The following is a 13,732-nucleotide window of genomic DNA, read 5'->3' as shown; positions in this document are numbered from 1 at the left end:
GGAGCAAGTTTTTACAGTGCACATTCCTCCTTTTTTCACACACACGCCGCTGTCTCCCGCTGCCCGGACCGCGCGGCAGGTGGGGTGGGTTCCTACCTCTCCCTCCCCAGAGCATTTATTCTTGGTATGCTACTGCCGCTGGCAGATTCCTCGCTTTTAAGCTCTGCACATCTGCTGATTTAAAAATAAAAACAAGCTTGGGCTCTGGCCTGGCGGCCGAAGGCACATTTGTGCAGGCGGGCACAGCCCGAGCCGCGCGGGCTCGGTGTCGGGAAGGCAGCTCGCCCCTGCGCACGCCAAGAGAAGGCGACGACGTCTGCAGGGAAAAGAACAAAAAATTCGCTTTGCATCAGCCCCAAGTCATCTACGTGTTTTGTCCCTGCAGGGCTCAGCCCGGGCACACAGCAGCCTGCAAGGGGGAGACGCGTGGCACAAAGAGGAGGGCCGGCAGGCGCAAAAGCCACGAGAAGATCAAGCAGCCGCTTGTGCAAGAGCCCGTCCGTCGCTCCCCGCGCGCAGGGGCATGACAGGGCAGGTCGAAAAGCGGCTCCACGAGAGCAGGAAGGGGCGGCCGGAGAATCCTTTCTGCTTTGCATCTGCTGGGGGTGATTCAGAGCAGCACGGGGCCGTCTGGAGCAGAAGCAAGAAGGCAGCTCTCTGACAGCAGCAAAGGAGGAGAAAGCCTACAACGTGGCCAAGTCCTACAGCGTGGCCAAGTCCTACAGCGTGGCCAAGTCCTACAGCGTGGCCAAGTCCTACAGCGTGGCCAAGTCCTACAGCGTGGCCAAGTCCTACAACATGGCCAAGTCCAAGTCTCGTTGATTTGCAGCGGGGCTCCAAACCTCTGAACGCTTAGCTCCTATTTGGAAGCGTGGCTTGGGCTGCCCCCAGTAAAACCAGACCCAGGACCTCCCAAGATTGGGCTGAGGACACGACAACGTAGCTGTGGGTGAGAGCCACGGGGGCTGCCTAATTGCAGACAAACACCGCTGGCTGCTGATCCCTGCGACTTCAAAGGAGTCGAACGCACTATATTTATGCCAGCAATAAAACCTCTGCTTCCATTAGCTATACATCCTCCTTTTAAACGCAGTGCACACACCAATTAGAGTCCCCTAATGCTTGGGAGTACAAAGCTTTTTTTTTTTTCCTCTTTTTTTTTTTTTGAGGAGAAGGGGTGGAAGGGAAGAGATCAGGCGGCTCGGGGGAATAGCAGAGAGCCTTTCACTGCTAGGTCTCTCGTTCAAATCTGTCAGAGGGCAGCGGGAACAGATGGCCGTTTCTGAAGGCTGCTCCGTAGCTTACACGAAACGAGGGATTGTCTCGGGCCGCGTCCTGGTGGACAACTTATTGATGCCACAAACGCGCTCTTAGCGGTTTCTGGCAGGGCTGGTGGAGAAACCAAGGGATTACACGGGTACGAAGCAAAATGCTCCCTACCTGATCAAAGGCACCTCTCCTGGGGGGAATCGAGGCAAATTGCTGGCAGCTTACGCCTGCCGCTGCCTGGGAACCTCTGGCTGCTCAAGTCTGGCTCTCGGTCCGAGACCAGCTGCTTCAGCCCGGTCCCCTGAACTCCCGTTTGGACATGCTGGAGGTTTTGAAGACGAAAATCATGGGAGAAAGCAGGGAGGAGGAAGTTCAGGATCTGGGGCAATAAGGAGGCAAACCCTTACGGAGTGAAAGCTTGCTACCATCGGCAAGCAACAGCAAACAAAGCCATGATCGATTTTAAACCAATTCTAAGCTCGTGCTCTCCTCACTCTCTCCATTCTTAGAGGCTGCACCTCCTCCAGGGCATAATTTTAATTTTCTGAGGGCAGGTGGCAAGAAGTCCACCAGTGCCCGAGCGGGCCACCAGCCTGCTGGCCTCACGCAGCGCAGCAGAGAGGGGCGCAGGTGAGCCATCAGAAAGCACCACACAGAGGGGAGGTTGGATGCTTTAGGGAACAGATTAAGGATACAGGGTGGGAGTGGGAGGAACAAGCCAAAATCTGACTTAGAAACACCACCTCCGTTTTTGGAAAAGGTTCAGAGGAAACCAGAAGAAACTGATTTTTTCTTCTATGAACTTGAGCAGCTTCCCATCGACTCACGGAAGCACGTGGGCACTCCTGACCTGGAAACCGTGCTTTGCAGCAGTGTCTGGTGCTACTCCAAACATACCAACCTGCCTCCAAACATACCAACCTGAGGGGCTTGAGGACGATGAGGAAACGGCAGCCTCCCCCAGGTAGCCAGCAAGCAGAAGCCACCACCCCCGGTCTCGTGTGCCGGCCCGCCGGGGTGCGCGGCGCAGGAAAATAGGGCGATTCCCCTGCAATCTCCCCGCACAGCTGGTTCCTGGCTGCGGATTACCGCTGTCACATGAGCTGCTTTACAGCAAAGCCAAGCTGTCTTCGTGAGCTGAGAAGGTCACTGGGAGACAGGGGCCTCCGGGGACAGACACACCGCCCTCTGCTGCGGCGGCGATTTACTTCCCGGCGGGGAGAAAGGCGATCCCTTCTGGTCGGAGGGCAACGAGAAATGGTTTTTACCTCCCAGCCGTCTGCCCGGCGATCATTAGGACTCACCCCGGGAAAGGGGAGAGCGGGGGTATCCCCGGATCTGGGTCTCACGCTGCCTGCCAGGCTGCAGTCGAGGTACTGGAGGGCTGGGAGAGCTGTGCAGTGATGGCTTTACCTTCCCCTTCCTCGTGCACACACAAGCGCACGTCAACAACCTTTAGGACATGGCCACTTGAGTGTCACCGGTAAAGGGATGCCAAGGTGGAGGTGCATCTCCCCCAGCACTCTTGCACAAGCTCAGAGCATGAATGAGCCAATCCTTCCTCAAAGGAAGCAGCAAGAAACGTCCTCTTCAAACCTAAAACTCTAAAGGAAGCAGCAAGAAACATCCTCCAAACCTAAAACTATAGAGGAAGCAGCAAGAAACATCCTTCTCAAACCTACAACTCCAATGGAGGCAGCAAGAAACGTCCTCTTCAAACCTAAAACTTTAACTGCTGAACACCGGGGCCAACGAAGAGGAACGGGTTTCGGTTGGAAAAACAGAAGTCTGCGGGTCCGTTTCAGCCTCCTGGGAAAATGAATTAAAGCCTGCCATCTTCATCATCCTGCCACAGGCAGGGCTGGTGGGCAAGGAAAACATTTCTGCGAGCGAGATCGCTCACGTGCTTAGTGCTTGCAGGACGGGGCTCTTTACTATGCCCCAGAGGCAGAAGACAGATGGGGTTGTGCTTTTAGGCTTGAAAAATCAGCCCCTGTTACAGAGATCCAACAGAGAGGAGACGTCCAGCCACAAAATAATTCTCTAGACGAGCTCAGAAAAAAGCAATCCGGGAACTCCAGAGGTCAGCCTCTGCTAAGAAAGCAGCCAAGGCTGTTTCCAAAGAGGGGCAGGGAGCTTTTTAAGGAGCAAACCCTGAGAGCAAAGCGCAGTTAGCTGGGCTCTGCACGTGGTGAACCCACGGTCTGAATCGGAACACGGACAGGAGGCTGAGCAGCTCTGCAGGGAAGGAATTTGGTCTCACACACGGGGTTATTAGCTTCATAAACACACAGACCGTGCCTCGGTGAGCTCGGGAGCTGAGCTTGGGGAAGCCCCAGCTCGCAGCGTACCTCTCCTTCCAGTGGGGTGCCCAGCAGGGGGGAGGTTCACAAAACCCTTCTCGTTTCATCAGATGCCTTACACGGCTCCAACAGCTTGCTGGGATTTCAGCCAGCTTCCCATTTGGATCAGGTTGCACCCTGCGCCCGCGGCTGGCCATTAAGAGCCGGGAGCTGGCGACTGCCCCAGGGTCAGAGGAGCCTCCATCCGTTCAGCCCTCATTTTCCAAAGCTCTCCCAGTACAGCAGGAGAGGGTTTCTCGAGCCAGCCCAGCTCGTGGCCACGAGGGTACCTGCTAGGAAAGGCAAGGACCGCTCCCTGCTGCCACGAAACAGCAGACTGCAGCCCAGTTCTACGCCGTGAGGGTGCAGGGGGATTAGAAACCCCTCTCCATCTGCCCTGCTGCAGCGTAATCACAATTCCCCAAGCCCTTGAACGGTGCAAGGGGTAAGAGTGGGATGGCACGGGGAGAAAAACAGCAACGGGACCGCAGACAAAGCTGGGGACGTCGGCGCTCACCTGTCACCACGTGGATGGGGATGAGTGACACAAGTGACACGAGTCTCGCTCCGCTCCAGCTCAACTCCAAGTCCCTCTGCCAGCAGGGAAGGGGAGCTGGGAGCTCTCGTTTGGGGTGGCAGGAGAACGAGCAGAGGGGTCTGCGCCCTGGGATCGTGCAAGCAGAGGGAAGCGAGGCAGCGCTTGGTCGTCTCCTCCCCAGGGGAGATGGAAAACCATCCGGGGATGGGCTACGATTCCCAACGTCTCACAGGACCCCAAAAGCTGGGGAGGTGGGCTGCCACACGGCACATATTTGAATGAATTATTTATTCAAATAACATTGTAATTATATTAACAAATTATTAATAGTATTTATTTTATTCCACGTGCGCCTCATCGTGGTAGCAGTGAACAAGGAGCAGCGAGCACGGGCTGGTTTTGATCTCACCTTAAATCACCACCCACCCGATTTAATTCTTAGGGGTTTGAATGCTCAGATCCGCGCGGCCAGCACAGGCATCACCTGCGGGGGGGAAGCAGCCCGTGGTCCTCTCGCTGGTGCCCCTGCCCTATTTGCGAAGGGGGCAGGAGCCCCCTGAAGGAGCCCTGCAGGTCCCGCTGTGCCAACCAAGCCTCTGATCGGGGTTAGGGTTAGGCACGAGGAGGAGGACGCCCGGAAAAACGGCAGCAGCACTACTGAGATCTGCTCGCAGACGCCGCACAAACGCCTCCATCCCTTCGCATCCCAAGTCTTGCGCTGGAAACGGCGGCAAGCAAGGAAATATTTATCTATCCAGCTCCGTGCCCCCAGACATACTCATAGAAACATGCTAAATATACCGATCGCCCTTCCTTTCCTACCTCCATACCACCTCAGCTCTTTCAGATAAAAGCTTGTCAAAGGATTAGGATCTCCATCTCTTGCAGGTACCCCGAAGGCCCCACTGCAACCAAACTATTTTAGGTCCAAAGTTCTTAAATATCCAAGCCTCACAGTCAGGATGCATACACAATCGGGGGTGGGGGGGGAAACCTACTATCTACCATCAGAAAAAAAAACACCCTCGAACAAGATCCCATGCACTTTTTAATCACACGTTCCCCTTGGCCAAGTGAACGTGGAGTGATTTGGAGCTGCCCATCGCCACCACGTTACGCAGCAGGCAGGGGGAAGGCACCTTCCCTATGAGCAAAAGTGATCACAAAACACCCCCAGGTATCCACAAAACACCCCCAGGTATCCACAAAACACCCCCAGGTATCCACAAAACACCCCCAGGTATCCCAAGTCAACACCACCAAGCTGCTGGGGACTTGTCGCCCTCAGCTGAAACAACTGGCAGCGAGCACTGGCAACGGTACAGTTGAGCAAAAAGCCTCGCTAAGAAATCGTAGAGCCACAGAACTACAGAATATCCCGAGCTGGAAGGGACCCACAAGGATCATCGAGTCCGACCCCTGGCACCACCCAGGTCTACCCCAAAATTCAGACCGTGTGACTGAGAGCACAGTCCAAACGCTTCTTAAACTCCGACAGGCTCGGTGCCGTGGCTGCGTCCCTGGGGAGCCTGTTCCAGTGCGCGAGCACCCTCTCGGTGAAGAACCTCTTCCTGATGTCCAGCCCGAACCTCCCCTGTCGCAGCCTGACACCATTCCTCGGGTCCTATCGCTGCTCACTAAGGAGAATACGGAAGAAAGCAAGCTCCAGGAAACACGATTATACAGCACCCACATCGCTTCAGCTGCCCAAAGGCCCGGCCTCTGCTCAGTACGCATTCTGCACCCAGCAGCCCTTCCTGAAGCCACGTGAATTATTGAGGGGCCGTGAGATGAAGGCGCAGGAGCCTGGATAAATATCCTACAAACACGCCAAAGAAAGAGGCTTCTAATTCAGCCTAAAATCAGACTGAATTTCTAGACAGGCAGCACGTTCATTCAGAGCGTTCCCAGCCTCGTCGCTCTTTGCGATGGAGGGCGACCAAGTGAGGGGAGCTCAGCCGTGGGAAATTGGGAAGGCAAAAACCCTACGGGAGGAAGAAACGGGGCCACTGCTGCAGGAGAGCTGCAGGAGAGCCGTGCCCCTTTGAGACGAACCTCCAGGAGGAGGACCAGAGCCCTGCCTGCTTCTTCCACCCGTGCTCTGCCGCAGCCAAGCCAGGCATGTCTTTCCATTCTTCCGTGCACGGAGCAACCACGTCCCTCTGCCCTGAAGATCTCGGACCGAATAGTCCTCAAAATCCACCTGCCTCAGCAGAGCTGAGCCTTCTCGAAGGAAAAAAAGGGGAAAAAAGAAAAGTTTTCTTCCCGACTGCTGCCTTCTGATCCAGGATTTCTGTGTTTTGGTCCTAAAGTGCTTGGGGTCCCCCCAATTAAAGTGCTTGGGGTCCCCCCAAATAGGAGCCTCCCAAGTGCATCAATTCAGGGGACAGATCAAGGAGCACGGCGTCACCAGATCTGAATTTTCCGAGAGAAATTCAAGATCTTAGGAGAACTTAAGCTTTCTGTTACGTGCACAAAGATGACGGGCAGTGCCTTAGGTAGCAGACTTGCTGTAACTATTACAGCAGGCATCAGACAGCTCCGCTTTTCGAATTCACAGCTAAAGAAAAAACCCTGCTCAGCCCGGAGTCGATACCAGCCCCATTTCCTCTCCCAGCCCAGAACAAAAGGGAACATATTGCAACTGTGCTGAGAGAGGAGGGCTGCTGCCTATTTCTTTAAATGTAATGTTAATGCCTCGTAATCAGCTTTAATTTTTAAACAGGCCCAGCCCTCCTGTCCATTTCTCCTAATTCAGGACACGTGGAAGGTAAATGGCCTGTGCTTAAACCAGGCCAGCATCGGCGGTGACAGCTGGGGAGCCTGTAAGTCTCAACTGCCTGCTAAGAGGAATGGATGTCAGAGCCCACCGGGGAGGGGAAACGGGGAGGCGCTGGAGATGCTGTAAGGTCACCAAGAAGCCCCGAGATGAGGCCAGGTGGGGCACGGCTCACTCACTGGATGGGAACTCGCCGAAACCAGCGGGACGCCAAGAAATGCTGGAAATGATCAAGCAGCAAAAGGACTCGGCTGCGACTCCCTACCCCTGATGAAGGCGGTTTCCCTTTCTGGATCACAAAAAGGCTGAGGAGCGAAGGCAAGCATCTTTTAGGGGACGGCAACGGCCACCCGAGGAGCTCCCGGTGTCTCCCCGGGATGCTGCCTTCCCTCTTTGCAAGCTTGAGGGCATGTTTCAGAGCTAAAAAAGCAGCCTGTAAACTTCACGTGAGACTTGGGCATAGAACAGGAACACACACAAAAACCGGCAAAAGGAACCCAAAAAAAGCAAAGAGCAACAGGCTCTTCCTTGCACTCCTCCGACAGCTGTCTTTGCAGAGAGGAGTCCTGTAGCGCTCACCCTATAAAAATATCTTCTCCCAAGGAAATCAAGTGAGTTCGTGAGTCTCCCTGCCTGAAAAGACAAACTGCACCCAGAAATACCATTTGGGGTGTCAGCCAAGGGACTTACCGAGGTCACAATAAGCAGGGAAGCCCTACAGCCAGCCCTCGGGTGCCGTGGCCTCCACCTCCTGCCCTAACTCGGCCAAACTGGTGCTGGGAGCAGCCCGGGTCCTGGGCAAAGCTGGCTCCGAGCCTGTGCTGGGGGTAAGAGAACCGCTGGTGCAGGTGGCGCCTGGTTTGTAGGACCAGAGGGAAAACCTGGCGTCCGACAGCGCAAGAGGGAGCCGTCGGAGCCACCGTTTTTAGCCCCGGTTGGTGGGCAGACAAATCCTAAGCGTCAGCAGCGCCAAGGCGTCGAGCCGGAGCCGCACGGCGCCCGGCACAGCCCCGTGGCAGAAGGGCAGCCTGAGCAGGCAAAGGGTCGTGCCCAGGAGGAGGGCAGGGCTGCAGCACAAAGGAGAAGCCCCACGAGAGGCTTCGAGCAAGGAGAGCCGTGCCAGAGCGAGCAGGTAGCACTCAGCTGGCGGGGTTCGGTGCCAACGCAGCAGCAGCCCCGGGAGCGAGCGCCCTGCAAAATCCTTTGCCCCCCGTGGTGCTGGGGAAGTCCCGAGCAGCACCGCTGGCATCTGAGCTGTGGCTGGCGTCCCCCAACCCCAGCAGCGCGTATTCCTCAGCGGCCACGCTGGGATTCGCCCAGTGCTGACGCAGAAAGGGGACAGACGCGGAGATGACGGAGCTGCAGCCGAGCGTCCCCTCTCCGAAAGGCACCAGCGGGGAGCTCCGCGTGCTTGACACGGAATAGACTTGTTTGAGCTGATGCTTGTGCCAGCGTATTTCACTCAGCATTCACCAGGGCCCCGCTGTTGACAAGAACTCATTCATGCCCAGTAATTTGTCCTCTGGGGAACACCTCTCCTCCTTCCTGGGGCTGCTCCACTCACCCAGGACTTCGCTCGCCCGCTCCAGCTCTCGCTGCTGGCTGCCATCGTCCTCTCTCCTGCCCTGCCAGGTGACACGCACCTGCAAAAGTTTAAATTCCTCGCTTCTCCTTCAGATGGTGATTAAACTGTGCCCGTTTCAGGGCAGCGCTCGTTAAAAAAAATAACTATCTGTTCCTACCGGGAGGGTGCTACAGAAAGCTCGACCCTTTTCCTTCTTGTCCGCCTGGACGCAAGGGAGCTCATCAGCAATTTGCCAAGCTGTTAGCGACTCGTTTGGACCCATCTTCCTTCAAAAGAACATCTAACGGGGGAATTTATTATTTAAAGACGTCTGACAGTCTGACGTTCGCAGCGGGTCAGCCTCCAGCCCCTGCCTTTCCCCTTTTCTCATAAAAAACCAAAAAAGCCACCAGGGATCAGGGCGCTGCACCTCCCTGTCCCGAGGCAAAGCAAGAAGAGGCAGCTCCTGGCTTCGCCCTCGGTGGCTCCCTGTGCTTTCAGGCTCCTGAGGAGACACACGCCGCTCAGGAGCAGGACCTGGGCTCCTGCCTTCCCCTCCTGGCTGTGCTTTCACCCGTAAACAGCCCGCCACGAGCCTGGCGGCCGCGCGTTTCCCATCTGCGCCGAGGGTGGAGGCAGGTTTCCACCCACACCTCCTTGATTTCACGCGGGGAGCTCGGCAGCCTTGCAGCGATTAAAGCACTCCTGGTGCAGAAATCACCGAAAGCGGGGCAGCTCTGGTGCAACGGGGCCCCCTCACCCTAAATAACCCTACAGGAGCGTTGGTCCTGCGCTAGCCTGCAAGATGCGGCCCTGCACTGATGCCTCACCTCTGCTCGCAGAAGCACGGAGCCTGCTAATCCCCCTGCTCACGTCAGAGCCCTAATGCTCTCCCCGTGCTTCCATCACAGCTCGGTAATCCTGGCTCACCCCCGGCCGTAAGCGCGCCTCCTCCTTCGGTCCTTTCTGAGTTTGTTCTGACGACCGGAGGGCTGGAGAAGGGCAAAACCCACTGCAGCTGGAGCTTGGAGCCCCTCTCGTCTCCAAAGCAGCTCTCCAAAACGCCACCAACAACACAAAACCGACAGCCCCGGGCTCCACGGGACACCGGAGCGGCCTCCTCGGGGCAGGGAGCCTGCTCTGTGCGTCGCCTGCCATACTCACGGGGCGGCACCGCGCGCTGCTCCAGCGCCGCGCAGGCACAGGCTTCATCAATATTTAAGCATGAAGTCAGGAAGCCTGTAGCCAAGGCAGCTTTCAGGCCCCGCTCGGATCGATGCCAAACAAAAGGCTGCAGCACGAGGACGCAGAAGCGAGGCCCAGCCCGCGGGCTGGCGCTGCCACCGCTCCTTCCAGGGCTCGGCGCACGGAGCTGCCCGTAGCATGCTCCAAAAGCACCCCCAAGGGAGCACAGCTTCCTCTTCCCGGTGCATTTTCCATTTTGCAGCCAGCTTCACGAACGGGTGCCGCCACGATCCCGGTCACCTGCTCAAAATAGGACTTTAATGCCGGCCCTTTCAGACCAAAACATCTGAGGCTTCAACCACGGGGTCAGCGGTTCCAGCACCCCGGCTCGGAGCAGATGCTCCCGAGCAGCAAGGAAACCATAAAGCACTTAGCTCGTTCGACACGGCGTTGGGGCGGGAGATCTTATTTCCCTTCGCTGTAGATGTAACCGACAAGATTACCCACAGCCCTTTCGCAGTTGAGCCCCGCCGCCGGGCTCCCTGCGATGCTGAATGGAGTTCCAGCCTCTGAGACACAAAAAAATACAGAATTTGCCTCTTTTTAGCCAGCTTGATTTTCTGGGGTCAGTTAATTGTTATTCGGATGCCGGAGCACGGATGGGAAAAGTATTTTATCAAGATAAAACAAAAAAAAAGGGAGTAATTACATCTGGTGGCTGCCATCAAGAACTGAGACACCTTCCCTGACCTCAAGCAAATCTGTTCAACTACTGTCTCAGTTCCCCTACCAATGAAACGGGGATAAATTTATGTCCCTCCCAGGGAAAACTGCACGGGTACGGGATCAGAATGCCTCAGAAACAACCTACGGAAGGGTAAGACTCCTAGAGAGAAGTATTTATTGAAAATATTGGCAAGCTAAGACTTCGTAAGCAACAGCGAGCAGGGGTATTTGCTGGTTAAGTCCATTGTGGCTCTGGGAGCCACCCCTAGGTGCCCAGTCGCACCAAATCCCTCCATCTGCTCTCCTCCCAAGAGGACAGCACGCAAAGCAACGTGTCCCCACTGCCCCAGGGGACCGAGTGCCCAGGACGATGCTCGCCCTCGCCCCCGGGGTACGAAAAGAGGCAGAGCGAATCCTCGGCGACAGCGCCAACGCCGCAAATCCACCTGCTCTCCAGCCCCGGCCAGAGCCAGCAGGAATGGATACCCGCCACCTCCTCCGTCCCCGGGGGAGATAAATTAGCTGGTTACGTAAGGAAGCGACCGGCATGGCGCTTCCAAGGGCTGCCCGAGCCCTTCCCCTTAATGCCGCCGGAGATTAGAGCGAATCGAAGGGTGGAAGCAAGGCGAGGGGCTGCGGGTGAGGCTTTGCACGGAGGAAAACGCTGCAGTCTCTCCCCTTAATGCACTCTAAATCCCAGCTGATTTCCAGCTCCGCTGTTAGGAAAAAAAAAAAAAAAGGAGGAGGAAAAAACCCCAGCATTAATATCGTTTTAGTGCAAGCTGGGCAAGCGAGGTGGAGTGACTCAGGGCCTGGAAGGGTGGGAGGTGTTGAGGGGAAGCATCCAGAGGAATCCAGAGCGTGACAGCATTTTGGAAGCCAACCAAAAGGGGTGCAGATCTGCCAAAGGACACTAAAGCGCTTCTACGGATCCGCTCGGTTGCTGGTTTTGAGCATCCAGGGTCAGATTCCCCCTTCGATAAATGCTGCTCGTCCCCCTCACGCCCGGCAGGCAGGGAAATAGAGAGGTGAAATACAACACACGGCTGCTCATCCCTCTGCTCATCCCTCTCTGCATCCCCGCAGCGAAATACCAGGGTTGGTATTTCATTTCTGCTCCCTCTTCAGGCCGGCTGACTCCACAGCAAGAGGCGTCAAGCACAGCACCCTGAGGAAAGCCGCTCTTCCCTCCTCTCCCCCAAGCGCTGATGTTTTAGGACGAGCGCATTCCCTACAAGACGAGGATTTTGATGGGAGTCGAACCTGACGTCTGACCTAGAAGGATTTCTGCTTTATATGCAGAGCAACAAGGCGAGAACTCAGCGGTCTGCCCCCGGCTGCGCACGCGTTTTCCCCCTTTGACAATTACTGCCCAAATAGCAACTTTTTTTTTTAGACACAACTTCACAGTCCTCATCCTTCCTGGGCTTATTTCGATGCCTTCCTCTCTATTCCATCAAATAACCGGAGAGTTTCATCTCTTAATTTGGGAAGTGTGGTAAAGGCATCAGACAGATACAGCGAGACTGGCGGTGGTAGATAAACTAGGCACACCAGTGTGACCCAGTACCATCCTGAACCAGTTTCCACGAACCTGCTGTTTTATTTATTCGCTACCAGCTTAGTCTGGATATCTACGAAAGTCCCCAGAGTTGGAAAAAAAGACGCTGAGTGAGAAGCTCTACAGAAAATCCCCCGAACTAAGCCACTGGCCGTGCGGCGGCAAGATGGGAAACGAGGCAGAAGGCAGCACGCTGAGGCTGGCTGCCGGCGGACGACCAAGCAGAAAAGCAACAGTTGTTCAAGAGCAGCCACCAAGCATAAAGGAATAAAAATAAACAGTAAGACAACTAGAGAAGGAAGGAAACGAGTGGGTAATAAAGCGTTGGTCATACTCCCTGCCACTCCACAGTGAAGTGTTTTGGAGTCAAGCTTATCATGGCACTGACTAGCGGTGTCAACCAAGTCTGGGTCCTGGGCAGTGTACAGGGACAGAACGGGGAGCAATCCTTCCCCATAAAACTAGGGCTGAAGAGCAAGCTGGCAGGAGGAGGAGGACAGCGGAGCCCCCAGCACCAGGGAAGCAAACGAAGTTAGTGCTATCATTTTGCTCTCTGGGCTTTTAAGTCAACCTGAAGTGAGGCAGAGCTATCCTACTGGGGAAGACTTGACATTTCAAGTGGAGAGGAAAAAAAAAAACCCTAGCCAAGAGCAAAGGAAAAAAAAATTTAAAAATAAAACAGAAAGCAAAAACTTTCCGGCAGCCTTACCATTGGCATCTTGGACTCCGGTAAGCGCTCCTACTGCTGCCGCGGTTTCACCAGACAGGACGATCTGTCCTCCACCTTGGAGAGTGGCTTCAGCAAGTGTGGCTACCGCGTGGGCTGCTGCTTCACTGGGGGCACAGAAAAGAGAAGGGAAGGGTTAGGAAGTCCACCAGGCAACCCTGCTCCAGTAGGACCCATTTAACTAGGCGTTGATATCAAGAGAACACACACAGGAAGGAGGGACTCTCACCAGGGCCAGCTGAAGTTATCCAGAATGGAAAATCTGCGGTGGAGGAGGAATACAAGGAAATAAGCTGCTTTCGCTGCCTTTTTTTCAGCTTGCATCTCTCTCAGTTAGAATATCCGTGCCTTCTTTAACATCCTTTTGCCTGCGACTTCACTAAAAGCTTTTGGACGATCCCAGTAAGTTGTAACACAACGTGGCTCCTTCCTGCCTCTGGTTTCCAGTACAAAACTCATTCTTTTGCCACCGGGTCTCTCCAGATTTTCCAACTCCCCCTCTCACTACTGATTCAGCCAGCTTACCTCGCACTGCAGAAGGCCCAGAGGTTTACCGTTACCAGGATCACATCAGCAGCTCTCTATTTAGAGAAGACAGAGTACCTCTCCCCAGCCAAGTGGTTTAATAATTCTTTTTAATGAGTGATTGGTAGCTAAGCACGGTATTCTTAAATTTCCTCGCACGAATGAGGTCAGACCAAAGGCCCTCCTAATGCAGCAACCCTGCTGTGAGAACAGCCAGTATCAGATATTTAGGAAGGAGTGTGTATGATCCTTCCCTTCCTACACCCTCTCAGCTTCCGACAGTCAGCAGCGTATTGATTTCCTACATCAGAGACTGCATCTGGACCATCAGGTTTGATTTTTCTAATCCCCTTTGAAACCCATTTATACTTTTTGCTTCCCCAACATCCTGTGTCAATGAGACCCACATTTAATTAGATGACGTGTGAATAAAAACGTTGCATTCTGGTAGTCCAAAACCTACTCCCTCGGTCTTGCTGGGCAGCCTGTGCATCTGATAGTGCAAGAAATGGAAAA

The 13,732-nt window shown here is 55.0% G+C and overlaps 1 protein-coding gene across 14 annotated transcripts in view; it reads right to left on the bottom strand.

Moving 5' to 3' along the window:
* Positions 1 to 13,732, bottom strand: part of NRF1 (nuclear respiratory factor 1) — a 60,197-nt gene that overhangs the window by 11,791 nt on the left and 34,674 nt on the right. For 13 of the 14 annotated variants that reach the window (XM_066995931.1, XM_066995847.1, XM_066995809.1 and 10 more), the window contains one exon: positions 12,674 to 12,798. In XM_066995931.1, coding sequence (XP_066852032.1) covers positions 12,674 to 12,798 — 125 coding nt within the window. Of the gene's footprint in view, positions 1 to 10,918; positions 11,120 to 12,673; positions 12,799 to 13,732 lie in introns of those variants that run through there. The other variant, XM_066996228.1, reaches the window with a different exon arrangement.

This window comes from Anser cygnoides, chromosome 1 (assembly GCF_040182565.1).
Source record: "Anser cygnoides isolate HZ-2024a breed goose chromosome 1, Taihu_goose_T2T_genome, whole genome shotgun sequence".
Lineage (NCBI taxonomy): Eukaryota > Metazoa > Chordata > Aves > Anseriformes > Anatidae > Anser > Anser cygnoides.
This window is presented reverse-complemented; position numbering and strand designations above follow the sequence as displayed.